The sequence below is a fragment of the Vulpes lagopus genome, chromosome 8 (genome assembly GCF_018345385.1).
Source record: "Vulpes lagopus strain Blue_001 chromosome 8, ASM1834538v1, whole genome shotgun sequence".
In the NCBI taxonomy this organism is placed as follows: domain Eukaryota; kingdom Metazoa; phylum Chordata; class Mammalia; order Carnivora; family Canidae; genus Vulpes; species Vulpes lagopus.
Genome location: NC_054831.1, coordinates 33165920 through 33192567, shown reverse-complemented (window position 1 = coordinate 33192567; position 26648 = coordinate 33165920). Strand labels below are relative to the sequence as shown.

Genomic DNA, 26648 nt, shown 5'->3' with positions numbered 1-26648 from the left:
ATATATGTAAAAATCATAAAGTTACCAATTACTCTGATGCCTAAAAAACTCAAAGCTGAAATACACATCTAAGAATCCAGAATGTAAGAACTGGGAGAAATCTTCAGTCTGTCAGATAAAAGCAGAATATCTGGCTCTAATGCTCATTATATAGCACATGGAGAAAAAACAAAATTAGACTTTCCAGTAAGAGTAACTAAAAGAAAAATTGTGAATGGTACAGATGGGATAAAATGTTACTCTGTAGCTGTCTGAGGATCTCTTCGAGCAATCTTTGTCAGGCTAAGGCTTTTTTACTTACTGCCTCTCTTTGTTTAACTCCTGTGAGTCACACAAATTAATGACTCTAACAACTTACTATGACAAACCTTAACAGCGAGGGTTGTTAAAGAATAATTTAAACACTAAAGTTTGCAAAGTCTCTCTCCAATGTAATCTAAAAATAAAATAACGTAAAAGTAAAATGTATGACAATAGCACAGAGAACAGGAGGCAAGAGTTGGAAAACTTACACTATTTTAAGGTTCATACATTATACATAAGAGATAAAATAATTTGGAGGGTAAATAACTGGAGATGCATATTAAATTCTAGGGCAATCACTACAAAAAGGCATAAATAAACCAGTAGTGGAGATAAAATACAATCATAGAAAAATAACTAATTCAAAAGAGAGCAGAGAAAGAAAAACAAAATACCCCACAAAGAACAGATAGAACAAATACAAAACAACCAGGAGGACAGATTTTCATCCAATGAAAATGTGATTACACTGAGTATAAAAGGTAAACCAGGTAGCAAACTAGAGTCCTTGAGCCAAATCTGGCCCACTGCCTATTTCTGTCAATAAAGGTTTCTTGAAATACAGACAAGATTGACATTTGCATACTGCCCAAGTCTGCTTTCATACTACAATGGCAAAATTGAATGGGTGCATGACACAGACCAGTGGGACCACAAAGACCAAATAAAATGTTTACTCTCTGGTCCTTTATTAAAAAAGGGAAAAAACTTGTTGGTCTAAACACAGCAAAACAAGATTGGTCGACTGGATTTAAAAAAAAAAAAAAAGGTGAAGCCTAACAATATGCTACTTACAAGACACCTATTTTTTTTTAAAGTAATCTCTACACCCGACATGGTACTCAAACGCATAACCCCAAGATCAAGAGTTGCATACTCTTTCAACTGAGGCAGGGAGATGCCTCAAGACACCTATTTTAAACATGAGGACACAGATAAGTGAAAAATTAAAGGATGAAAAGATATATACATATACTAATCAAAAATCAGACTAGCAGGGCACCTGGGTGGCTCAGTGGTTGAGCGTCTGCCTTTGGCTCCAGGTATGATCCCAGGGTCCTGGGATAGAGTCTCACATCAAGCTCCCTGTGGGGAGCTTGCTCCTCCTTCTATGTCTCTGACTCTGTGTGTCTCTCATGAATACATAAATAAAATCTTTTAAAAAAAAATCAGACTAGCATATCATCATCTGATCTAATATTAGTACTACTAATCAGACGGAAGATTGGCCATCATAATTTCAAAATAGCAGAACAAAAATTCCTAACTAATGCCTTTCAAATAGGATGCAAACCAAGTGCCTGGCAATCAATGAAGTAACAACGTCAGAGCTTCCTCTGCTTTTAGGTTAGTCAGAGGACTGGAATTAAACTATTTTCTAAGCTATCTGGAAATTCTCAACGTTATTATTGTAGCATTAATTGGTTAAAATGCAGTATCACAATTTGATCTATTTAATGAGACTACAAATATTTTTTTAAAGTTTTATTGTTGTTTTTTAAGTAGGCTCCACAACTAGCAGGGAGCCCATGTTGGGGCCTAAACTCACCAGCCTGAGATCAAGACCTGAGCTAAAATCACGAGTTGTACACTTAACCAATGAGGCACCCCTATAAATATTTTTTTTAAGTAGGGTCCCTAGACATTTTTAAAATGCAAATTTAGGGCACATTATAGAAAACAATCACAAAAGTGAAATCCTAATGTTTGGAATAGCAATTTATATTTTTTGTTCCTAACATAGAGCAGCATACATAATAATAAAATAAAAAAAAGAGGGAAGGGATTCTGAAATAATCTTCAACTATATTAAGTCAAGCAACAAAGGGAAAGTACTTTTTATGTACATTCAGAACTTATATTCAGAACTTATATTCAGAACATTCAGAACAATAACTAGCCAAAAACTATTAGGCTCTCGGCTCTACTACAAGTAGCTCCTAAATGATATGTCAACACTCAGTCTTTCTGAAGAGGCTTCTCTGGCAATCCTTGATAAGTTAAAATATCTGCTGCTTTTACTGTTACAGAAGAAATGACAATTTATGTTATGAGTCACTGCTGTAGTATATGAAGTAATACTATATTATGGTATTGTTATTTTCCATTAAAAGTAGTCTCAATTTACAAATAACTAATCTACAAAATTTACAAACACCTAATCTTCCCTATCACCAAAGCCCAGTAACTTCTGCTTTTCAGAAACAAATGAGAAGCCAAAGACAGCAGCACCTAGAAAGTAATCCTGGAGAAAATGCCCTGATGGGCCAGGCCTGTCTGAAGAGCAACAATCTCAATCAAAAATTATATTCATAGAGGATGCCTGGGAGGCTGTGGGTTAAGCATTTGACTCTGGTTTTCAGCTCAGGTCAGATCTCAGAGTCCTGGGATAGGCCCAGCATGGACTCCACCCTCAGTGGTGAGTCTGCTTCAGATTCTCTCTCTACCTCTCCCTTTGCCTGTCCCCCTACACTCACACACATTTATTTAAAGATAAATAAATATTTAAAAACAAAAAAGCAATGTAAACACAACCCACCATTAATTTAGCTACAAATCAGCAGCTCTGGCATTTCAATAATATTATTCCAACCATCAGCTACCAGAAAAAATACCTCCAAGAAAAAAATGTTGAATGTTGAATGTGATCATTAAAAATGCTTAATATCTTTCATGTTTCACCATGGATAAAAGATGAAGTCTAAACATTTTATCAATGAATACAGGCCCTTTGCTATATGATTCTTACCTACTTCATACCCCACCCCCAAACTCTCTACACTTCACATTCTACATTCTAGCCATGCCAAGTAGTTCCTGGAAAACTGTGACCTGATATGTATTTTTCTCTCTTCTTGGAGTGTCATTGTTCTTCCTTGATTCTTCTTGCCTAGAATTTCTATATATATCTCAAAGCTCAATTTAAAGGTCTTTACCACTGTTCTATTTCTTCAGATTACATCCTTAGAATCAATTAGTCCTATTTCTGTGCGACCACCATACCATTCATGAGAACGATGCTGTTTAAATATCATTTGTATATGTATTTCAAATCCCTGAGCAGAGTGAGCTACTTAACTTCCCTTCATCACCAAAAAATGGTAATAGTAAGGTTGTTGAGAGGATTAAATGATATGTCAAGCAATTAGCACAGAAAGCAGTAAACAATTTAAAAAAAAATAATCTCTGATATCTACTCCAATGTTCAGTGTTCAGCATACAATAAGCATTTAACTAATATTTCCTGAAAAAAAACAATGAAATAAGGATTAGTATAGTAAAACTCTGACTGTTTTACACCACTGCTATGAAAAATAAGGCAAATTATTAAGGCCTTTCTGAATCAAAAAAATATTAAATGTTTTAAAATGCTGGATGTATTTTAATAGAATTTAACTATCAAAAAAAAAAAAAACAATTATACAGAACTCAAACAAGATATACAATTAAGCCTGTTCACCTGACTTAGCGACTGCCACAATGTATTGGGAAACAGAGGGAAGGAAGCTATAGTACAAAAGTGATTAATATGGTTCCATGTTCTTAGTTGACAAACTATTATACCTTTTACATGTTCATAACAAAAACACAGAGAAGCATACATATCTAGCTAACCATGATGAGGTGGGAGGATTCAGGAAAAGGGTATCCACAGTTCCACTGACAATGGCACTTGGTTTGGGGGCATGCATGTGTTAACCTGTGTAAGATAGTGGGATTTCATGTAATTTTCTTTTTTTAACAATAATCATTATTCCTTATTAAGCCAAGGGGAAAATCAACTATTTCGTTTGTGAGGGAAAAAAAAAAAAATGCTGTGCTCCCCTTTCATATAACACCCAGTTAAACATCCATTTAATTACATTTAACATCTCAATATACAATACAGAAGCAGCTACCTGTTTACCTACCTATATTCACAAGACTTAGTCCTCACAACTAAAGATGTTATTTCTTCTAAACACAAATCTAAGAAAATCATACTTCAACATTATCTTATTTTTATTGTCATATGTGAACAAAACCAGTAAATACAACGGATAAAAATGCACACCCTTACAAAAATAGCTGCTATTTCTGTACACATCCTTGAAGTAACATTAAACAGCAATGATTTCCAGAAAGTATATTTTAGATACCTTATTTTTACACTGAATTTTAGGATTATTTTTAAAGCTGCTTAGAAATACCAAACAGTCTTTTACAAAATTAAATCAAGTCTGTGAAAATATGTCCAATGATGAAAAAAGTAAAAGAAAATTTTCAAGTGTATTAAAAAAAAAACCCCACAAAATTTATCATCTTTACTATTTTAAAGTAGAGTTCAGCAGTTAACAACTTTTTAGAGGACACATTGTTTAGTACATAAAGAACCTGTAAAAATAGAAGAGGTAATTCTGACATATGCTATAGAATAGATAAAATTTGAGGACATTATGCTAAGTGCAATAAACCAGTCACAAAAAGAGTAATACTGTATGATTTCACTTATACAAGATACCTAGAGTAATCAAAAATATGGAGACAAAAAACAGAATGGGATTGCCAGGGGGAGAGGGAGGAGAGAATGAGGAGTTACTGCCTACTGGGTAAAGCATTTCAGTTGTGCAAGAAGAAGAATTATCAGTATGGATGGTGTGAATGTGCACAGGATTACCAAGGTACTTAATACCACTGACTTCTACACTTTAAATTAAATTAAATTAATATGGTTAAGTTTTATATTTATTTTACCACAATAAAAAAAATTTCGAAAGAAGAACTTAAAGACTTCATTTATAATCATTCATTACATAATCCATTTAGCTCTAAAACCTCTAACAGTAATTGGAATTCTAATATTTACATAATCCATTCAGAAAAAAGCAACCCAGAGATTCAACCTCCTGTAACAGGGTTATAAGGAAGCCAGCCAATTCTTTTTACTTAAAGAAAATGAAAATATAACAAAAATTTGTGGAATGGAGGTAAACTAGTTCATAGAAGAAAATTTATAGCTTTAAATGTTTTACCAGAAAAGAAAAAAAGGTCTATAATCAATGACCTTAAGCTAGAAAGAAAGAACAAATTAAGAAAAGAACTAGAGACCAGAGATTCAAAAAAAGAAAAATCAATGAAACCAAAAGCTCTGAAAAGATCAACAAAAGAAAACTGAAAAACCTTAGCTTCATCAGCAATACAGGCAGACTAGAAAGAACCCTAGCCCAATTAGGCCCAATCCCACTAGCCATCTGTTTTTCACAACCTATAAACTAGTAAGGACTGTTCTGTTTTGTTTTACATCTATAAACAGTTACATTTTTAATGTGTTCTCTAAGTAGCTACAGAACATTGTAGATTTTTGCCCTTTGGCCAGCAAAGCCTATATTATTTACTATCTTACCCTTTAAGAAAGTCTGATTCTAAAAAAAAAAAAAGTCTGTTTTCTCAGTTAGATTGCCCAAAACAAAAAGACACAAATTATCAGTATCGGGGATGAAAGAAGGATAAGCACATCCTACAGACATTAAAAGGATAAGGGAATATTACCAACCTATACTAACAAAAATTTGACAGCTTTGATGAAATGCATAAATTTCTTTAAAGATAAAACTGCCAAAATGTACTCAAAAGAAAGAGAAACTAAATAACTCTATAGCAATTACATGAATTGACTTAGAAATTTAAAACCACCTCAAACAAAAATACAAAAATACAAAAAAACAAAACAAAACAAAACAAAAAACCCAGACCCATAAGGATTTAAGGAAGGAATAATACCAATTCTCACAAATTCTTTCAGGAAATTGGAGGAAGGGACACTTCCCAATTCATTTAATGAAGCCAGTGGTATTATTCCAATATCAAAGCCAGGGAAAGACTATGGACATTTGCCAAGTCACTAATTAATGGTAAATTAGCAAGTTTAATCAGCAATATATAAAAAGGATGATATATCATTATCAAACAGAGTCTCTCTCAGAAATTCAAGGTTGATTTAACATCTGAAAATTGATATGCCATTATTCACAGAAAAAGGGAGAAAAACCATATGATTGTTTCAATAGATGCAGAAAAGGCAACTGACAAAATTCAATAACCTTTAATGATAAAAATAGCAATATTAACTAACTGGAACTTAATAAAAATTTGGAAGGATAAAAAGGGGAAAAAAATCCTCTCAGCAACAAAATAAAAACCTATAAAAATTTTCAGCCAGTTAGGAAATAGAAGAAAATTTCCTGGTAATAGGAAATTACAAAAAACATATGGGCAACATCATACATAATGGTGAAGGATCTCCCCCAAGAATTAGAAACAATCTAAGGGTCTTACTCTCATCACTTGCATTAAATGTTAGGAGGTGGGAGGAGGCCTGAGATCTCTAACTGATGTAATAAGACAGGAAAAAGAAGACATGCAGGTACACGAGAAAGAAGTAAAACTGTCTTTATTCAGACATGATTATATATGTAGAAATATCTAAGAAAAAAAAACATGTACTTGAACTAACCATGAATTGGTATATACAGAATATAAAATGAATTTTACAAAAATCAATTATATTTCTACATACAATTAATTGTCAGAGGAAACAACTAAGAGAACAAAGAATATTTGACTTTACAGGAAGTAAACTAGGTGGAATAGAGATGGGTAGGACAGAGATCCCCATTTTTTTAAATTTTTTATTTTATTTTATCGTTTATTACACTGTAATTTAATGTTATCTAGATACTAGTTTGTAAGCTGAATTTCTAGCAGAGGCCATTTTTAACTGAAATTTTATACAGAACCCAAAACATACAAAAAAAGTACACCTGGATTAAAACAACACAAAGAGCTGGAGTTTAGATGGCAGAGAAGTAAGGGGACCCTGGGTTTTCCTCATTCCTCAAACAGAGCTGTGCTGAGGTCAGATCACTTGGAGGAAATCAATCTGAGGACTGGAAGAAGGACCTCCATGATTGGGAGTGAGACCTCATGGAAGGTACAAGGTACATGGAAGTAAACTGAGGGAGAGAAAAGTATCCATACTCCGGAGGGAAAGGAATGCTTTCCTCGGGCAGAGAGAAAGGAGAGAGGAAGAGAGCGGTTGAAATGAATGGGGTGGTGCCATTTTAGCCTCCTTACCAACATGTTCAGACTTGAGAGAGCAACACAGCAGCCCCCAGGGGAAGTGGGAGTCGTTTACATCAAACCCAGCCCCCAAGTGCCTGGCAAATACTTTAATGGGGCAGGGCAGACACCAAGCTAGCACAGCAGGGAACTCCCCCAAAAGAGCAACACAGGCAGCATACTACCTGCACCAAGTCTACTGATCATATAGGCGCTTCAAAGTATCCTCTTCAGTTCTGGTGGAAATAGGACCAGGCTGTACTACTTCTTTCCACTGGAATCAGGCTTATAGTTTTTTGCTTGTAACTTTGTTTTTTTTTTTTTTTTTTTTTTTCATTTCCTTTTCTGTTAGGATCAGGCATCTTTTTTCTTCTTTGAAATCAGGCTTATAGTAATTTTTTAAATTGTCTTGTTTTTTTTTCATTCCTTTTCCTTTTCTCTTCCTTGTGGAACAGGCTTTCCTGTTTTTCTCCCTTTTTTTTTCTTTCTTTCCTTTTTCCCATGCTTTTTTTCAACAAACAAATCAAAGCGTACCTAGATAAATGTCCAAACACTCCCCACTGCAAGAAAAGAGGAATCCTGCACAGGACTGACCAGTGAGAAAGAACAGGCAAAATCCATCAGTAGAGTGTTCACAACATACACCAGAAACACTTCCTTAAGTACCAGGCCCGGGTCAGTGTATGACCTCTTTTTAATACAGCATTACTCTCAGGTGGAGAAAATATAACAAACTTTCGTAACACGCAAAAGAAGACAGAAACTTAGCCAAAATGACAAGATGGAGGAATACTCCACAAAAGAAAGATCAGGAAGATATTACAGCCAGGGACCTACTCAAAATAGATATAAGCAATGTATCTGAACAAGAATTTAGATCAATGGTCATAAGACTACTAGCTGGATTTGAAAAAAGCATAGAAGACACCAGAGAAACCCTGCCTGCAGAGATAAAAGACCTAAAAACTAGTCAGGCCAAAATAAAAAATGCTGTAACTGAGATGTAAACCTACTGGATATAATCACAACAAGGACTAGAGAACGAGAAGAGAGAAGAGGACAGAAAAACACTATAGAAGATAAAATTATGGAAAAATAATGAAGCTCAAAAGAAGAGGGAAAGAAAGCTATTAGATCAGGAAGGCAGGTTTAGGGAACTCAGCAACTCCATAAAGCAAAATAATGCCCATCATCACAGAAGTCCCAGGAGAACAGTGGGATAAAGGGGCAGAAGGTTTATTTGAACAAATTATATCTGAGAACTTCCCTAGTCTGGGGAAGAAAACAGGCATTCAACTTCAAGAGGCACAGAGAATGCTCCTCAAAATCAATAAAAATAGGTCAACATCAGGGCATACCATAGTGAAACTCACAAAATACAAAGATAATGACAGAAGTCTGAAAGCAGCTAGGGAAAAAAGATCCTAACCTATAAAGGTAGACACATAAGGCTGGCAGCAGGCCTGTCCACAGAGACCTGGTAGGCCAGAAAGTAGTGGCAGGATATATTCAACGTGTAAAATGGGAAAAATATGCAGCCAAAAATATTTTATCCAGCAAGGCTATCATTCAGAATAGGAGAGAGAGTTTCTGAGACAAAAACTAAAGGAGTTTGTGACCACTAAACCATCTCTGCAAGAAATATTAAAGGGGAACTTCTGAGCAAAAAGAGAGACCAAAAGTAACAAAGTATAGAAAGGAACAGAGACAATCTACAAACACAGTGACTTTACAGGTAATACAATGGCACTAAATTAATATCTATCAATAATTACTCTGAATGTAAATGGACTAAATGCTTCAATCAAAAGACATAGGGTATCAGAATGGATTAAAAATAAAGACATCAATATGCTATTTACAAGAGACTCATTTTAGACAAAGACACCTCTACATAGAAAGTGAGAGAACCATTTATCATGCTAATGGACGTCAAAAGAGAGCTGGAGTAGCCATCCTTACATCAGACAAACTAGATTTTTTTTTTTTTAAGATTTTACTTATTTATTCATGAGAGACACACAGAGAGAGGCAGAGACAGGAGAAGCAGGTTCCATGCAGGGAGCCCGATATGGGACTCAATCCCAGGACTCTGGGATCACGCCGTGAGCCGAAGGCAGGCATCCCCAGACAAATTAGATTTTATTTTATTTTTTTAAGATTTTATTTATTTATTCATGAGACACACACACACACACACACACACACACACAGAGAAAGAGGCATAGACATAGGCAGAGGGAGAAGCAGGCTCCATGCAGGGAGCCCATCATGGGACTCAATCCCGGGCCTCCAGGATCATACCCTGGGCTGAAGGCTTTAAATCAAAGACTGTAATAAGAGATGAAAAGGATATTATAGCATAATAAAGGAATTCATCCAACAAGAAGCTCTAACAATTGTAAATATTCATGCTCCAAACTAGGAGCAGCTGAATATATAAACCAATTAATAACAAAGAAATTCATTGATAATAATAACAGTACGAGACTGTAATACCCCACTCACAGCAAAAGACAGATCATCTAAGCAAAGGATCAACAGGGAAACAAGGACTTTAAATGACTAAAAATGACTAACTGGACCAGATGGACTTAACAGGTAAATTCAAAACATTTCAAACCTAAAGCAGCAGAAAAACATTCTTTTTGAGTGCACATGGAACATTCTCCAGAATCGATGACATAGTGGGTCACAAATCAGGTCTCAACTGGTACAAAAAGACTGAGATCATACCACGCATATTTTCAGATCACAATGCAATGAAACTTGAAATCAATCATAAGAAAAAAAACTGGAAAGACCAAAAATACATGGAGTTTAGCTTAAAGAACTTCCTCCTAAGAAATGAATGGGTCAATCAGGAAATTTGCTCAGGAAATGCCAGGGCAGCCCGGGTGGCTCAGCGGTGTAGTGCCACCTTCAGCCCAGGGTGTGATACTGGAGACCTGGGATCAAGTCCCACATCAGGCTCCCTGCATGGAGCCTGCTTCTCCCTCTGCCTGTGTCTGTGCCCGCCCCATCCCCCTCATAAATAAATAAATAAATAAATGAATGAATGAATGAATGAATGAATGAATGAATGAATAAATAAATAAATAAATAAATAAAATCTTAAAAAAAAAAAAAAAAGACGGAGACACCTGCCTTCAGCCCAGGGCATGATCCTGGAGTGCTGGGATGGAGTCCCTTGTCAGGCTCCCAGCGTGGAGCCTGCATCTCCCTCTGCCCTATGTCTTTGCCTCTGCCTCTGCCTCTGCCTCTGACTCTGCCTCTCTCTCTCTCTCTCTCTCTTTGTTTCTCATGAATAAATAAAATCTTTAAAAAAAAAAAAAAGGAAATTAAAGACGAATTAAAAAAACAAAACGGAAGAAAAAGAAAATGGAAATACCACAATCCAAACCTTTGGGATACAGCCTTTGCTGAAGTATACTGCAATACAGGCCTTGCTAAAGAAGCAAGAAAAGTCTCAAATATATAACCTAACCTTATACCAAAAAGAGCTAGAAAAAGAACAGTAAATAACACCTAAATCCAGCAGAAGGGAAATAATAAAGATTAGAGCAGAAATGAACGATAATCAAAAGAACAGATTAATGAAACTAGGAATTAGTTCTTTGAATTAACAAAACTGATAAATCCCTAGCCAGACTTAGCAAAAAGAAAAAAAACCCAAATAAATAACGAATGAAAAAGAAGAGCTCACAACCAATACCACTGAAATACATAAACTTGTTTGTGAATACTGTGAGAAATCATTTGCCAACAAATTAGGCAATTAGAAATGGACAAATTCCTAAAAACATATAAACTACCAAAACTGAAACAGGAAGAAATAGGAAACCTGATCAGACCCATAACCAGAAAAGAATGAGATCAATAATCAAGTCTACCAATCAAAAAGATAAGTTCCTTAGGGATTCTGGATATTAGCCATCTCAGGGGTGGATGGCTTCCCAGGGGAATTCTACCAAACATTTAAAGAAGCACTAACATCTATTCCTCTGAAACTGTTTCAGAAAAATAGAAATGGGGGACGCCTGGGTGGCTCAGCGGTTGAGCACCTCTGGCTCAGAGCGTGATCCCAGTTTGGGGATTGAGTCCCACATCGGGCTCCCTGTGAGGGGCCTATTTTCCCTCTGCCTTCGTTTCTGCCTCTCCTCTCTCTCTCTCATGAATAAATAGATAAAATCTTAAAAAAAAAAAAAATGAAAAAAAAAATGGAAATGGAAGGAAAACTTCCAAACTCATTCTATGAAGCCAGCATTACCTTATTCCCAAAACCAGATAAAGACCCCACTAAAAAAGATAACTACAGACCAATATCCTCTGATGAACAAGGATGGAAAATTCTAAGATACTAGCTAATCGGATCCAACAGTACATTAAAAGGATTATTCACCACAACTAAGTGGGATTTATTCCTGGGTTACAGGGGTGATTCAACATACGCAAATCAATCAACATGATACACCACACTAATAAAAGAAAGGGTAAGAACCATATGATTCTCTCAACTGACACAGAAAAAGCATTTGACAAAATACAGCATCTTTTCTTCATAAAAACCCTCAAGAAAGTAGGGATAGAAGGAAAATACCTCTACATCATAAAGACCACACACGAGAAAGATTCACAGCTAATATCATCGTCAATGAGGAAAAATGGAGAGCTTTTACCCTAAGTTCAGGAACACAAGAGGGATATCTACTCTCACCACTGTTGTTCAACATAATACTAGAAGTCCTAGCCTCAGCAATTGGACAACAAAATGAAATAAAATGCAACCCAATCAGCAAGGAAGAAGTCAAACTTTCACTCTTCACATATGACATGATACTCCGTAAAAAACCTGCAAGACTCTACCCTAGGGGAACCCTGGGTGGCTCAGCGGTTCAGCGCCTAACTGACTCAGGGCGTAATCCTGGAGTCCCGGGATCGAGTCCCGCTTCAGACTCCCAGCATGGAGCCTGCTTCTCCCTTCTGCCTGTGTCTCTGCCTCTCTCTCTCTCTCTCCGGCTATCATGAAGAAATAATAAATAAAATCTTAAAAAAAAAAAAAAAAAAAAGACTCCACCCCAAAATTCCTAGAAGTGATACAGGAATTCAGCAAAGTGGCAAGATGTAACATCAACACACAGAAGCCTGTAACATTTCTAGGTACCAACAATGAAGCAGAAGAAAGGGAAATCAGAATCCGATCCCATTTACAATTGCACCAAAAAAACATAAAATACCTAGGAATAAACCTAACCACAGAGGTAAAGGATCTGTACTCTGAAAACTATAGAACACTTATCAAAGAAATTAAGGAAGACATAAAGAAACATTCCATGCTCACAGACTGGAAGAACAAATATTGTTAAAATGTCTTGTGCTACCCATAGCAATCTACAAATTCAATACAATCTCTATCAAAATAACAGCATTTTTCACAGAGCTGGAACAAACAATTCTAAAATTTATGGAACCAGAGAAGACCCCAAATAACCAAAGTAATGTTGAAAAAGAAAACTAAAGCTGCAGGCATCAAAATTCGGAGTTTAAGCTGTATTTTTTTTTTTTTTTTTTAAGCTGTATTATTAAAGTTGTAATCCAGGTGCCTCCATGGCTCAGTCAGTTAAGTTTCTGCCTTCAAGTCAGGTCACGATCCTAGGGTCATAGGATAGAGCCCCGCATGGGGCTCTCTGCTCAGTAGGAAGTCTGATTCTCCCTCTCGTTAAGCACCCCCCTACTCATTCTCTCTCAAATAAATAAATATCTTTTTTAAAAAAATAAAATAAAATAAATAAAGCTGTAATCATCAAGACAGTATGGTACTAGCACAAAAATCAATTCATATATCAGTGGAACAGAATAGCGAACCCAGAAATGGACCTTCAACTATTTGGTCAACTAATCTTCAGCAAAGCAGAAAAGAATATCCAATGGAAGTTTCTTCAACAAATGTTGTAGGAAAATTGGACAGCCATATGTAGAAGAATGAAACTGGACCATTTTCTTATACCATACACAAAAATAGACTCAAAATGGATAAAAGACCTACATGTGAGACAGGAATCCGTCAAAATCCTAAAGGAGAACACAGGCGGCAACCTCTGTGACCTTGGCCACAGCAACTTCTTGCTAGACATGTCTCCAAAGGGAAGGGAAACAAAAGCAAAAATGAACTATTGGGACTTCATCAAGATAAAATGTTCTGCACAGCAAAAGAAACAATCAACAAAACTAAAAGGCAGCCCACAGAGGGGGAGAAGATATTTGCAAATGACATATCAGATAAAGAGCTAGCATTCAATATCTATAAGAACTTATCAAACTCAATATCCAAAGAACAAATAAATAATCCAATCAAGAAGGAAAGGGAAAGGAAAGGAAAATAAAATAAAAATAGGGTGCAAACTATTAAGAGACTATTAAATATAGAAACAAACACAGTTGCTAGAGGGGAGGTGCATGGGAATATGGGGATGTGCATTAAGGAGGAGGAGCCTATCTGGGCAGCCCGGATGGCTCAGCGTTTTAGTGCCACCTTCAGCCCAGGGTCTGATCCTGGAGACCTGGGATCGAGTCTCATGTCGGGCTCCCTGCATGGAGCCTGTTTCTCCCTCTGCCTGTGTCTCTGCCATGCTCGCTCTCTCTCTCTCTCGGTCTCATTAATAAATAAATAAAATCTTTAAAAAAAAAAAAAAAGGAGGAGACTATCTTTTTTGATGCACTGAGCACTGGATGTTACATGCAACTGATGAATCACTAAATTCTACCCCTAAAACTAGTAATACACTATATGTTAACTAACTTGATTTTTAAAAAGTCTTAAAAAAAAAAAAAGAAACCACTAGTAAGAGTCTAGGACTCAATTTCTTCCCTTCCTGATGAGTTATGTTGGCAGAATCCTAGAGTGCTCTTCAACATTTTTACAAATGATTGATCTAGGGGCGCCTGGGTGGCTCAGCAGTTGAGCAACTGTCTTTGGCTCAGGGCGTGATCCTGGGGTTCCAGATCAAGTTCCACATCAAGCTCCCTGTGGAGTCGTCTGCTTCTCCCTCTGCCTATGTCTCTGCCTCTCTGTCTGTCTCTCAAGAATAAATAAATTAAAATCTTTAAAAAACAAAAAAAAACCAAATGATTGATCTAGAAAACAAAACTATTTCTATGATGATATAAACATCTTTTTAAAAAGATTGTTCCAAAAAAAAAGAGGGATCCCTGGGTGGCTCAGTGGTTTGGTGCCTGCTTTCAGCCCAGGGAATGATCCTGGAGTCCCGGGATCGAATCCTACATCGGGCTTCCTGCATGGGGCCTGCTTCCCCCTCTGCCTGTGTCTCTGCCTCTCTCTCTTTCTCTCTCTCTCATGAATAAAATCTTTAAAAAAAAAAAAAAAAGATTGTTCCATCATCTTAAATAAATACACACAATAAAAAGCAGTGGAAAACTGAAGATAGGTTTATTGTGTACAAGTCAATAAGTGCCTACTATATGGACAGCATGGAACAAGACACAAAGAGTAAAAGCCAGCTCCTATTTGCTCTGAAGAGGATTTATACGTAATAAATAACTGATTCTGATGCTTACTGAGATGTTTTCACCTACACCTGGGACCTGCTATTTCTACTCTTTTTTACTACTCGGTATAATAAAACGGGAAAAACATACATGGGTCCACAATGAGTCAGAACCACTGAGGACAGATATGTTTAGGGATTCTTAATGTTTTGGATTTTACATGGTATGTATATACTTATATAATATTCCTAGAGTGGTCTAGGGAAGTACCCTATATTTGTTTAGAAACATTAACAATTGGGATCCCTGGGTGGCACAGCAGTTTGGCGCCTGCCTTTGGCTCAGGGCGCGATCCTGGAGACCCGGGATCGAATCCCACATCGGGCTCCCGGTGCATGGAGCCTGCTTCTCCCTCTGCCTATGTCTCTGCCTCTCTCTCTCTCTCTCTCTCTCTCTCTCTCTCTCTCTCTGTGACTATCATAAATAAATTTTTTTAAAAAATTTAAAAAAAAAGAAACATTAACAATTGTTTAGTGACTTATATAGTTCATATTTTATGGATAATCAAACAGAAAGTATAATAAATAGTAACCTGAAAACTCTTCAAGTCAGGTTTTACTATCAAATGAGTCTGTGAAAACATAAAGGGTGAAATCTCTAGTTTTCAAGGGTTTTGGGATTTGGAATGGTGGACCTATTTACCAAGTAAACATGAGGTTCATAAAACCTTCTATATATTTTAGATTGTTATTGTAAAGTTTATGATGGCCTTTTTCAATAATTTAATTTATAGTATTGTGGTATTTCCCCACTGCCACTTGTATAATCTCAGGCAAATCTCTATCCTGAAGAATATATAACTAAAATATAAATTAAAACAATTCGAATTTTCTGAGTAATTTACTTCAGTATCTACCACCTGTTAGCAGCATTAACATTTAATTTTGGGCCTGGGGCACATGAGTGCACATGCTCAGTTGGTTAAGCATCTGTATTCTTCTAAGGTCATGATCCCAGGGTTCTGGGATGGAGCTCTACATTGGGCTCCCTGCTCAGCAGGGAGTCTGCTTCTCCCTTTGCCCCTACCCCCCCTTCTCATACTCACTTGCACTCTCTCTCTTTCATTTACTCTCTCTCTAAAAAATAAATAAAATCTTTAAAAAAAAAAAAAAAAGTCTATCTTTTACCACAGCTAAAAATACACAAAATGTCAACAAGATCCTTTCTAACATCTGGGCTCCAACTTGAACAATTTGTTCAGAATTACAAGTTGATCCTTATGTTTATTATGGAAAACAGACTCCCAGACATGTGGTTTGTTTATCTAAAACCCCTAAAGAATCATCTTTTATAAGATGATTCCGAAGAACTAATGAGTAAATATCCTATTTCACAACTTAGAAACATGAGAAGTGTACAACTGAAACAGATCCACTATTTGCAAAGGAACTCATTTTCTGTTAACCTTTATACATATATAGGCAATACATATACATATATATACAGATCACGCCTCAGAATGTTAATTCATTTATTTCTAATTGTAAGGAGGAAATGAAGTCATCCTGATTACCATATATCCTAACGAATATACAGCTTTGTGAGGTCTGTTAGAAAAGATACAGGAGTTTCAAGTGGCCTGACCCAACCTCCATTTTTCACATAAACTCTTTTGGTTATGGTACAACAGTTTCGGAGAACTTGAGGATTTTTAGGAACATATCTCATTATAACAGAAAGACCTATATACGAAATAGCTAAGAAAATCCTTTTTAATATCCTAATATTTTCAAAGAAATTCTTTTTTATCTTGGTAAACTAAGAAATCATTATGTTCCATAAAGCTACCCTTAATTTTCTTGAAACATAACATTTTTCTTTTCCAAAGCAACTACAACAACCTTTCTTATTAACATTAGATTCAAAAGTAGCCATCATATTACTAACCTCCTGTATTCCAAGGCAAAGATAATAGATGCTGTCAGGTGCATAACTCTCTCCATTTGGACGTCGGATCTCATTGACAAAATGGGCTAACCCATAGTTAAGCTCAGCTGTGGTATGAGAGAGCAGATCCTCTTTTAACTTTACTGATTTAGCTAAAAAGAAAGAAAAAATTAGTAACTGTTATTATTTACTCTAAAGATTGAGAAACTTTAAGAATGAGAAACTTTCTGAAATTGATTTATACTCTAAGAATTTAAGAGTAAAATGCGATCTATATTTGAATGTACTTAAAATACTGTGAACTATACTTATGGTTTTTTTAAAGTAAATGTAGTTTAATAACCAAAATCTTGATTTGAAGTAAGACATAGAGGAAACAAAATCAGAACACTTACGAGATTTTAGCTCATCTAATACCAGAAGATCTTCATCAAGTTGCCTAGTTTTGACCCAGTGTTTCCATGCGTTTACACCATACGTATATTTGAAAGGAAAGGTACATTCTGAATTGTCAGAACTATCATCATGAGACTGGTATCCTGATACAGCTTTTCTCTTGGCTCCCTATTAGTAAAACACCATTGTAAGATGTTTTTTTAAAAAAACCTGTATTATTTCATGACTTTATGTAAAAAAATCTCTCAACAAATGCAAATTAAGAAAAACATATACACTTAGAATTGATTGGTATTCCAGAATCTGAGAATAGTTACTTGAAATATATCTCCAGGAGTGCCATATTTCTACATAAACCACTTTATATATCAAAATCATTTTAACTTCTGTGAGAGTCACTGATAAAATAATTAAGTATAAGATATAATAAATAATCTGAAAAGGATTCTACATATTAATGGGAGAGAGAAATGGAATTTTTCTGTGATCCCAACTTATGGGGAATGACCACTCAGCTCCTTTCACTGTCATGATGGCATTATTTGCTGTATTAAAAGTTTTAAATTTTGATGTAGTACACCTAATTCACCAATTTTTCCTGTTATTCCTAGTACTTTTGGTATATCAAAGTACACCTACATAACCCAAGGTAATCAAGATTTAAACCTATGTTATTTTATAATTTTAGTCCTTACATTTAGGCCTATGACCTATTTTGAGTTCATTTTTGTGTGTGGTATCAAAGAGGAATCCAACTTCATTCTATTGTAGGTACTCACTACTTTTTCGATTTTTTCTTTTTCTTTGTGGGGAAATTTGTGAAAGTCATCATTTTCTTTTTCTTTTAATCTCGCTTTGTGTTATTTTTTTATCTTGCTTTATGTTAAATAAATATATAAAGTTGTTGATAAAGTATTCTTAAAAAATCACACCTGTTAATACACGTAGATTTGACCTACCTGAACAATTAAACTATCCAGCACGTCTTTCCATATGCTGACATGCTTAAAAAGACCAGATATTATAAACTGTGTACATCAATCTCACAGATTAGTCTCATCAGAAAAAATAATGGAAAAAACAGATCTCTAGAAAACAGTCTCAATTCTTGCTAAATAATTGAGTTTATTCTTTAGCTACATCAATCTTTTGTCAGGATAAAAGGAAAATTAAATGGCAATAATATTCACTGTTCTATAAAGTTATAAGTAAATCTGAGACATTTTTATTACTTAGAAATGAAGTAATAAAGACTAACTCTTAAAGCCTTTTAACACCAATAAAAATTAATTTAAAAAAATAAATAAATAAAATAAAGCCTTTTAAATCTAGGGGAAACAAGTCTTCCCATAGTCTCAGACACAACTGTGGATCACTATACCCTTGCTCCACACCTAAAGAGGTATCACTACATAGAGATAGTGGTTAAATGCAAGAATACTATTACTTTATACCTTTTTTTTAGATCGAGGTCTAGGCTGTTCCTCATATTCTTCTCCAAAAACAGGTGGCAATAAAAATTCATTTTCCATATCAAGCTCCTCAGCAGCTGGCAATCAGATCAGAAGAACTTTTATTTCCAAATATAACAGCACAAGCTTACGTTACATAAAACAGCCAACAAAGAACTAATCACAGAATATAAACAAGCACCTATATATGGGGATAACTTATGCTGGGGGGCGGGGGGGGGGGATATCATCTATGAGTTCTGGTAAACCCTATTCAGACCTTTAAATAACAACATGAAATTTTCATGGAAATGTCTAAGATCAGAAAAACTATTACAACCTGAAATTCAATTCTAAGATTTAAACGGTCTTAAGTACAAATCCAATTCAACATATCAAACTTTTAAAATAAAATGCTTTACATTCTATTGGATGTGATTAGTCATCAATAAATTTAGGAAAATAATGAAAAACAGAACATCTCTTTCACAACAAAAGACCTGAAAATACTTTTTTTCCCCTTGAAGGTGAAACTTAATTTTTAAAAAAACTTATGAAAAATACTATCAACATTTTATTTAATTTTTTAAAAAGAAACAACCACTTCTTTATCTTTTCTCTATCTACAAAGTTTTCTATAATGAATTACAGTAGGAAAGTATCTTTTTAGGCTCTAAAAATTTAGAGAATTTCTAAAGAAATTCTCTTCAAGTTTCTTCAATTCAATCCTATAGCCCATTTCAGAAATTAACTGTTGAATTTTGTTTGGGTAAAAAAAGAAAAGAAAAAAAGACAAATATAAACAGTAAAGGTAATAGCACAAACATTAAATGATAATGATCATAACCACAGTTATGATTCCGTAACTAAATTCCACAACCATAGTTTACACTTAAAGAATAAAATAGCATTTTGAGTACCTCTGGGGAAATCTATTTCAATATCCAAATCTGGTTCATATGGTACATCAGGCATATTCGACTGTGTCTCCGGGTCAGAGTTCTTCAAGAGATCTGAACCAATTATGTCAGTTTCAATAATTACACCTGTAATCAAGTCATAATATAAAAAAATCAAAACAGAAGAACTTAAAAGTACCTTTATTTAACCTAGCAAAAGAAGTCATTTAATTTTAAATATAAAACAAGAATTAACACATTAATGTCACAAAAGGAAAAGGTATATATAGCTATCTTGAAATGTAACTACCATAAATTTTGTTATTGTTAGATAAGCAAGCATTAGCACATGGAAACTTTTAATCCTTTAACTGCCCCTTTTCAAAAGTTAACAGGTATGCTTTGATAAACAACTCTGGTATGCAGAGTATTTCTAAAAGCAATCTCTCATGAAAAATAAAATAAGGGTGGATAATGCCATTTTCAACAGTTTTTGAATTATGACCTAAGTTTTTCATTACAACTGCTTTCCAATGTTTTGATCAGTTGTTTTCAGTTTTATATTACAACCCACAGAAAGATATGCATTTTATCCATTTGAAGGTGGTGATGGGAGACAGAAAGACAAATATAGACACACATACAGGAAACAAAAGTTTCACAAAACAATATCCTTTCGATGAGATTCACACTAACATTTTCCCATTTCACTTCATTAACAAACAAACAAAACCACTGGTTGCAACCCCCTAAATTAATCTGTAACAAAGTCCTCAACAAACACTGTCACATTATGAAACACACAGAATTTATACTGCTTCTATTGTATCCTAGGGCAAAAAAGATTAGGCAGTTTTGTGGTTGAAATAAGACTGTGGGTAATACCAAAAGAGTAAGGGTAGGAATAAATATTCTAAGAGAATCATCTATAACATACTTATGTTACATTTGGCAAACACTGCCCTAAGAGAAATTAGGATAAACCCCGGTTTAGATAATGCAAATTATTTTATTAAGTATAGCCAACAAAACAAAATTGGGGATAACCATTACAAAATAAGAGTTTGGATCATTATTAAAGTCTACTACAAGTTTTTTTTTGTCTGAGCTAGTACATTAAAACAGGAATTCTGAGTTGATTTTACAAGTCAAATTCTGTTCCAATTAAAACAGGGACCTTAAAAATTCCTGCTTGAAACTGGGCATGGCATAAGAGACAGCATGTGCCTAGAAAAGAGTATGGATCTCTTAATACAAAAATACGTTTTTGTTGCAATACTTCCCCCACTCCTATATCAAGTTGAAACATAATGATATGTCCTGCAACATACTATAATAATTACAACACTTATTGAAAACCAATGATACACATTCACAAGGTGAAATATAGTGCAGCTCACTGTTAATGTTGGCAGCTTCTGTTTTCCCCTCATCTTCAGTCATCATATCTGTCATTGTAAGCAGCTCTGTATCAAGAGGATCTGAAGAAACTTTGCTTTTTAGATCTTCAATGGCTGCAGGGATCTTCTCATTGCTATCCAATGAGGCAGGCAGAAAAACAGGAACCGGCACCTAATTAACCAAAGTATTTACTGTTAGGTTCACTCAACATTAGAAGGTAATTTTCCTGGGAGGGCAGGGGAAGCCAGTCTGGTATAGTCAGTGGAGGGTGTGGAGATTACTTAAAATTAAAATCTTTAGGGGCACCTGGATGGCTCAGTCAGTTAAGAGTCTGCGTTTGGCTCAGGTCATGATCTCTGGGTCCTGAGACTAAGCCCTCACATAGGCTGCTTAGCAGGGAGCCTGCTTCTCCTTCTCCCTCTCCGCTTTTCCCTTTTCTCCCTGCTCTTGCTCCTGCTTTCTCTCTCTCATTCTCTAACAAATAAATAATTTCCCAAATTAAAAATTATTCTAACACATGATCTTTATAATACCACAGTGGATAAAAGTTTTGGAAAAAACACATACCAAAACTAAGATGTCAACTGTAACACAGCCCAGAAAACAAGCAGCCTTTTTTTTTAAATAAAAATTAAAGAAAAATAGTATTTGAGGTACTTCAGTCTCCCAGGAGACTATGGCAGCCAAGTCCTGGCATAATGTCTTTACTGCAAGTGACTTAGGACAAAATAATGTAATGATAATTTATATGAAATTTTATTCCATGTTTCAGTTTTAAACCTTACAACTTCACAAATATTTTTCTCTAAAATGAACTCAAATAGAAAATACTACATATATGCATAAAGCACACAAAGGCATTTGCTAAACTTCACCTTTAAAGATGAACATATAAAAAAAATAAAAAAATAAAGACGAACATATACTTGATTAAACACAAAGCAAACATTGACAGAGATTCAACCAAACCTTATTTAAATGGTAAAGGCAAAGACTCAACCCTCTGTTCTACTGGCTTCACTAATGTAGGAATTACAACATTGTTCTCCTATCTAATGCCTGATAAACCTCAAAATGAAAAAAAACTTAAAATCTGACTTACAGGAACAGGAACTGTAGTAGGAACAGGAATATTCTGACTGTACATGTGCATAGGTACTGGGATATACACAGGTACAGGAATAGGCACTGGAACATACTCTGTTTTCCAATTATCATCTAAAAATACAAAATGTGTTTAAGAAGCAATATTAAATAACACTTAATACATAGTTACTCCATGTTAAAATAATTTGGTAACAAATAAAAATTTAAGTTAAGCCTCAGTTCCCTTTTAAAAGAAATTAGGTACAGTTTCACAAATTTAGGTACAGTAAAAACAGTAAAACTAAATACAGTAATTTTTAATAAAGAGAGCAAAAACAGAATTTAGCCCCCTTTTTAATACAAAGAAAACATCCTTTAAAAACATTATATAGTTTGAGATATACTATCAGATTTCCCTCATATCCCCTGCAAAAAGATTTATCTAGTTAAACAATTAGAATACATTTAAATCTTATAAAAATATACAATTGAATTATTTCATCTCATTCTGACAAGGAAATAGAATTGTTAACATTACAGGTCACACTTACAGAGATGACTTTCTCAGTGGGATTACTGTAATTTTAGTGAATTTAGCCCCAAGGAAATTTTTGATACAGCATTTTTTTTCACTTGTGACATAATTTATATTCTGGGCCTTTAAGGGATTGATTTTCACTAATTATTTTAAATAATTAGACCTTGAAACCTGTATTCTCAATGTCATGTTTAAACTCAGATAAGCAAAATAAACAGAAAATTACAAAGTGACCAAACAAATACATTCCATAGCCTATTATTTGAGGAAAGCATGAATTTCAGGAAGAGAAGTATTAAGTATAAGAAAGTATATAAGGCAATCTTTCCTAAGTTACCTGTCTGACAAGATTTGGTCTGCATATGAGGTTTACAATAAGTAGCTTTCGTCATTGTTAAAGGTTTGCAAAGAACAGCTTTGTTCTTCATTTCCTTATTAGGTGTTGGAGAAGGGGGTGGTGCTGAACCCTACAGAGAAGCAAAGAGAAACATTTTATTTTTGCCTCTAATTTTTATTACTTCCCAGTGTTAATGAATATCTGGTTTCTAGGTGATGTGAGGGAACAGACAAGAGTTTAAGAGTATAACCAAATTATGTTACTATTACTATGTTTACAATAGTCTTAATGTGAAAGGATCACTGTGAATCTGTCCTAAGTACTGACAAAGCAGGAGAAATCATTCCACAGAACCGTAGAATGGCTACCACCAGCATATTATTTTAAAAACATAAAAAGACGATTTTCACTTTTAAATAAAAAATACAACATTGTTAACCTGAATATTGAAAATAATTAGGCTCTTTTAAATTTATTTGAGAAAGAAAAAAGTTCTTGTATGTTGCAGCAATTATAATTTCAGAAACCTGTCCTAGGTAATAGTCTCTCAGCTGTTTTCACCATGTTCACTGTAGCATTATTTGCAATTGAGAAGCTCCCCCTGCCCACAACATCCCCTGTAACACACACACACACACACACACACTTACTTTAAAATAAGCTAAAGATCTGTCTATAAGGGACTAAACATAGGTGCTCGCCATACCACCTATTAATATAGGAAAAAAGGTACAACAATAGCCAAACTGTGGAAGGAGCCTCGGTGTCCATCGAAAAATGAATGGATAAAGAAGATGTGGTCTATGTATACAATGGAATATTACTCAGCCATTAAGAAATGACAAATACCCACCATTTGCTTCAACGTGGATGGAACTGGAGGGTATTATGCTGAGTGAAGTAAGTCAATCGAAGAAGGACAAACATTATATGTTCTCATTCATTTGGGGAATATAAATAATAGTGAAAGGGAATAGAAGGGAAGGGAGAAGAAATGTGTGGGAAATATCAGAAAGGGAGACAGAACATAAAGACTCCTAACTCTGGGAAACGAACTAGGGGTGGTGGAAGGGGAGGAGGGTGGGGGGTGGGAGTGAATGGGTGACGGGCACTGAGGGGGGCACTTGATGGGATGAGCACTGGGTGTTATTCTGTATGTTGGTAAATTAAACACCAATAAAAAATAAATTTATTTTAAAAAAAGGAAAAAAGGTACAGAATACAGAATATCTGAGGTACTTCTATACAGTCACCATGAATACTTAAGTAGTAAATACTGAATCATTACTCCAATAGTAAATATAAAGTTAGGTTCCTACAAGTCTCTGGTCACATCATTTTCATCAACAGATCAATACATAACAGTGTTTCTCTTAAAACACATTTGTTTTCATATACATTTCTTACAAATCATTATATGCCATGTTTTTTTAATAACACATGATTATAGCATTTACTCGTGCTATACTGTACTAGGATTATTGACTCACTCAGCTGTGTACACATTTGCACAGTATACAGATACAGTACATACATACTGTATGGTACTCATAATCAGTCCTGTTAACACATACTGTATATTGTGCATTAATGCAAATAAAATCCTGGGGGAAAAAAGAGTAAATATTTTAAGTTTTATAAAAACATTAACATCTTACTCTTAGTGGACTTGCAGAATGTACAATGGGGCAGTGCACTGTGTGGTTAAACCTCTCAACCTTTGGTATGCCCATAAAAACCAAGGGAAAGGTTGATGGCAATTATTCTGTAGAAGAGGAAGAAGTTAAAGAAGGTGACATGGTGACATCTGGCAGTTCTATCTCAAGAGTTGGCTCTTCATTGTCTTGTTGACAATGTCAGCACTTTTCCCTCCCAAACTGGCTTCAAAAAATGAAAGCAGCCTTGTCTGCTTGGCTTTTAGGCATCTTGATATAAACAATAAACACAGTGGTACTTAAATTTGGGGCTTTGTTCAAGCATAGGGTCATATTTTTTCAGGTCACTGACAATTTTTCCCAAGGCAGAATTCCATTCCAGTATTTTGGCCATTCTTGGGAGTCTTAGGCTGACTTTCATCACTGAACTGATGCCTTGTTTTGTCATCTTGTCAAGGTCTTCATCGGTGGGCTATACTGCCCTCTCTACCAAACTTTCTCAAACACATGCATGTCCCCAAAGTGTTCTTCACTTATTTGGTACAATACACATTATGTTTTTAACACCGTTCTTTTTATTTTCTGTTACACCTTCAAAGACTCTGAAACTTTTCACACTGTCTGGTCAAACATTTTCCTAACAATTACTCATAGTAGCCTGCTTGATCCTGTCCTAAGCTGTGCCAACATAATAAATAATGTTGCGTACAGTGACTAATTTCCAATAATCTATCAAGGTGGTTTCCTTGTTGGTACGGACGCTCGAAAGCTTTCTCATGAAGTAGGTCTTGAAAGCTTTAATTATGCACTGATTGAGAGTCTGGATGAGAGAGAGTGTGTTTGAGGGCATAAAAGGAAATATAACCGAAATAGGCATTTTTCTTCAAGGCAATGGAATTACCTTGTAATAAAACCTCAAAGCAACGTTTTCATTCTGGAGACAGTGTTCGACTTCTAGGATGAAACAGTTGGGAGAACCAATCCCAGAATATTTTAGATACCATTCATGCTTTTTTGTTCCACCTCCAATGTACAGTTCAGTTTTTTCCCTGGGTTTTTCATGGATTTTGGGCTCTATGTACCAAGAGGGGTTTGAAGTTATCCTTGGCTTTGGCACACAATAGCAAGGTTGTATGGTCTCTAAATGATTTAAAGTCAGGGGCTTTGAAGACCACTTGTATTATTTAGGTTCATTTGCCACTGACCTTGTGAAAGCAAGTCACAGTCCCACTAGTGTTGAGATCTTCCTGAATGCATATCCCTGTTTCCTGTGTTAACATTTCGCTAATATTCTTCCACAGCATCCTGGTCCTAACCTGCAGAAACTATCTCACATGCAAGTCTAATATTTTTCATACCATTTTGCTTGAAATGTGTGAGCCAGCCAGCTATAGGCAAGAAGAGTAACTTTTTCTTGATCCTGGGTAACACATTATAAGCTGAAAGCCTGACAACAATGCTGTTTCACTATGGTTTGTTTGTTTGTTTTTTAATTAGTCCTAAGTCCATGAATCCATAAATATAATCAATCTTACTTCTTTTCCATTGCTTCACCATGTACTATAGATTTTACTTCAACACTTGGAGTTGCCTCATCTTTTGTGAATTTCTTACTCCTTTTTCTTTTTTTTTTTTTTTTTTAATTTTTATTTATTTATTATAGTCACAGAGAGAGAGAGAGAGAGAGAGAGAGAGAGAGGCAGAGACACAGGCAGAGGGAGAAGCAGGCTCCATGCACTGGGAGCCTGACGTGGGATTCGATCCCGGGTCTCCAGGATCGCGCCCTGGGCCAAAGGCAGGCGCCAAACCGCTGCGCCACCCAGGGATCCCTCCTTTTTCTCATTGTACCATATTGCTGACTTGCGAACATTAAACTCACTGCCAAACTGAATGAAGCTCACCTAATACACATTATTTCCTCCATAAGGCATAGAGCAGCCTTTTGGTGTTTAGGAACATAGGTAGCATGTTAATACTATGCTTGGGGGATCTTTTATAAAGCAAAAATCATCAACAAAAAGGACAAAAAAC

At 35.2% G+C, this 26648-nt stretch overlaps 1 protein-coding gene across 4 annotated transcripts in view; it reads right to left on the bottom strand.

Annotated features, from left to right (window-relative positions):
- Positions 1–26648, bottom strand: part of ZMYM2 (zinc finger MYM-type containing 2) — a 108575-nt gene that overhangs the window by 6520 nt on the left and 75407 nt on the right. For 3 of the 4 annotated variants that reach the window (XM_041765641.1, XM_041765640.1, XM_041765639.1), the window contains 7 exons: positions 22963–23092; positions 22104–22219; positions 21001–21172; positions 19622–19747; positions 18705–18799; positions 17250–17418; positions 16855–17006 (listed from right to left, as the gene is read on the bottom strand). In XM_041765641.1, the coding sequence (XP_041621575.1) occupies positions 16855–17006; positions 17250–17418; positions 18705–18799; positions 19622–19747; positions 21001–21172; positions 22104–22219; positions 22963–23092 (960 nt within the window). Of the gene's footprint in view, positions 1–16854; positions 17007–17249; positions 17421–18704; positions 18800–19621; positions 19748–21000; positions 21173–22103; positions 22220–22962; positions 23093–26648 lie in introns of those variants that run through there. The other variant, XR_005989360.1, reaches the window with a different exon arrangement.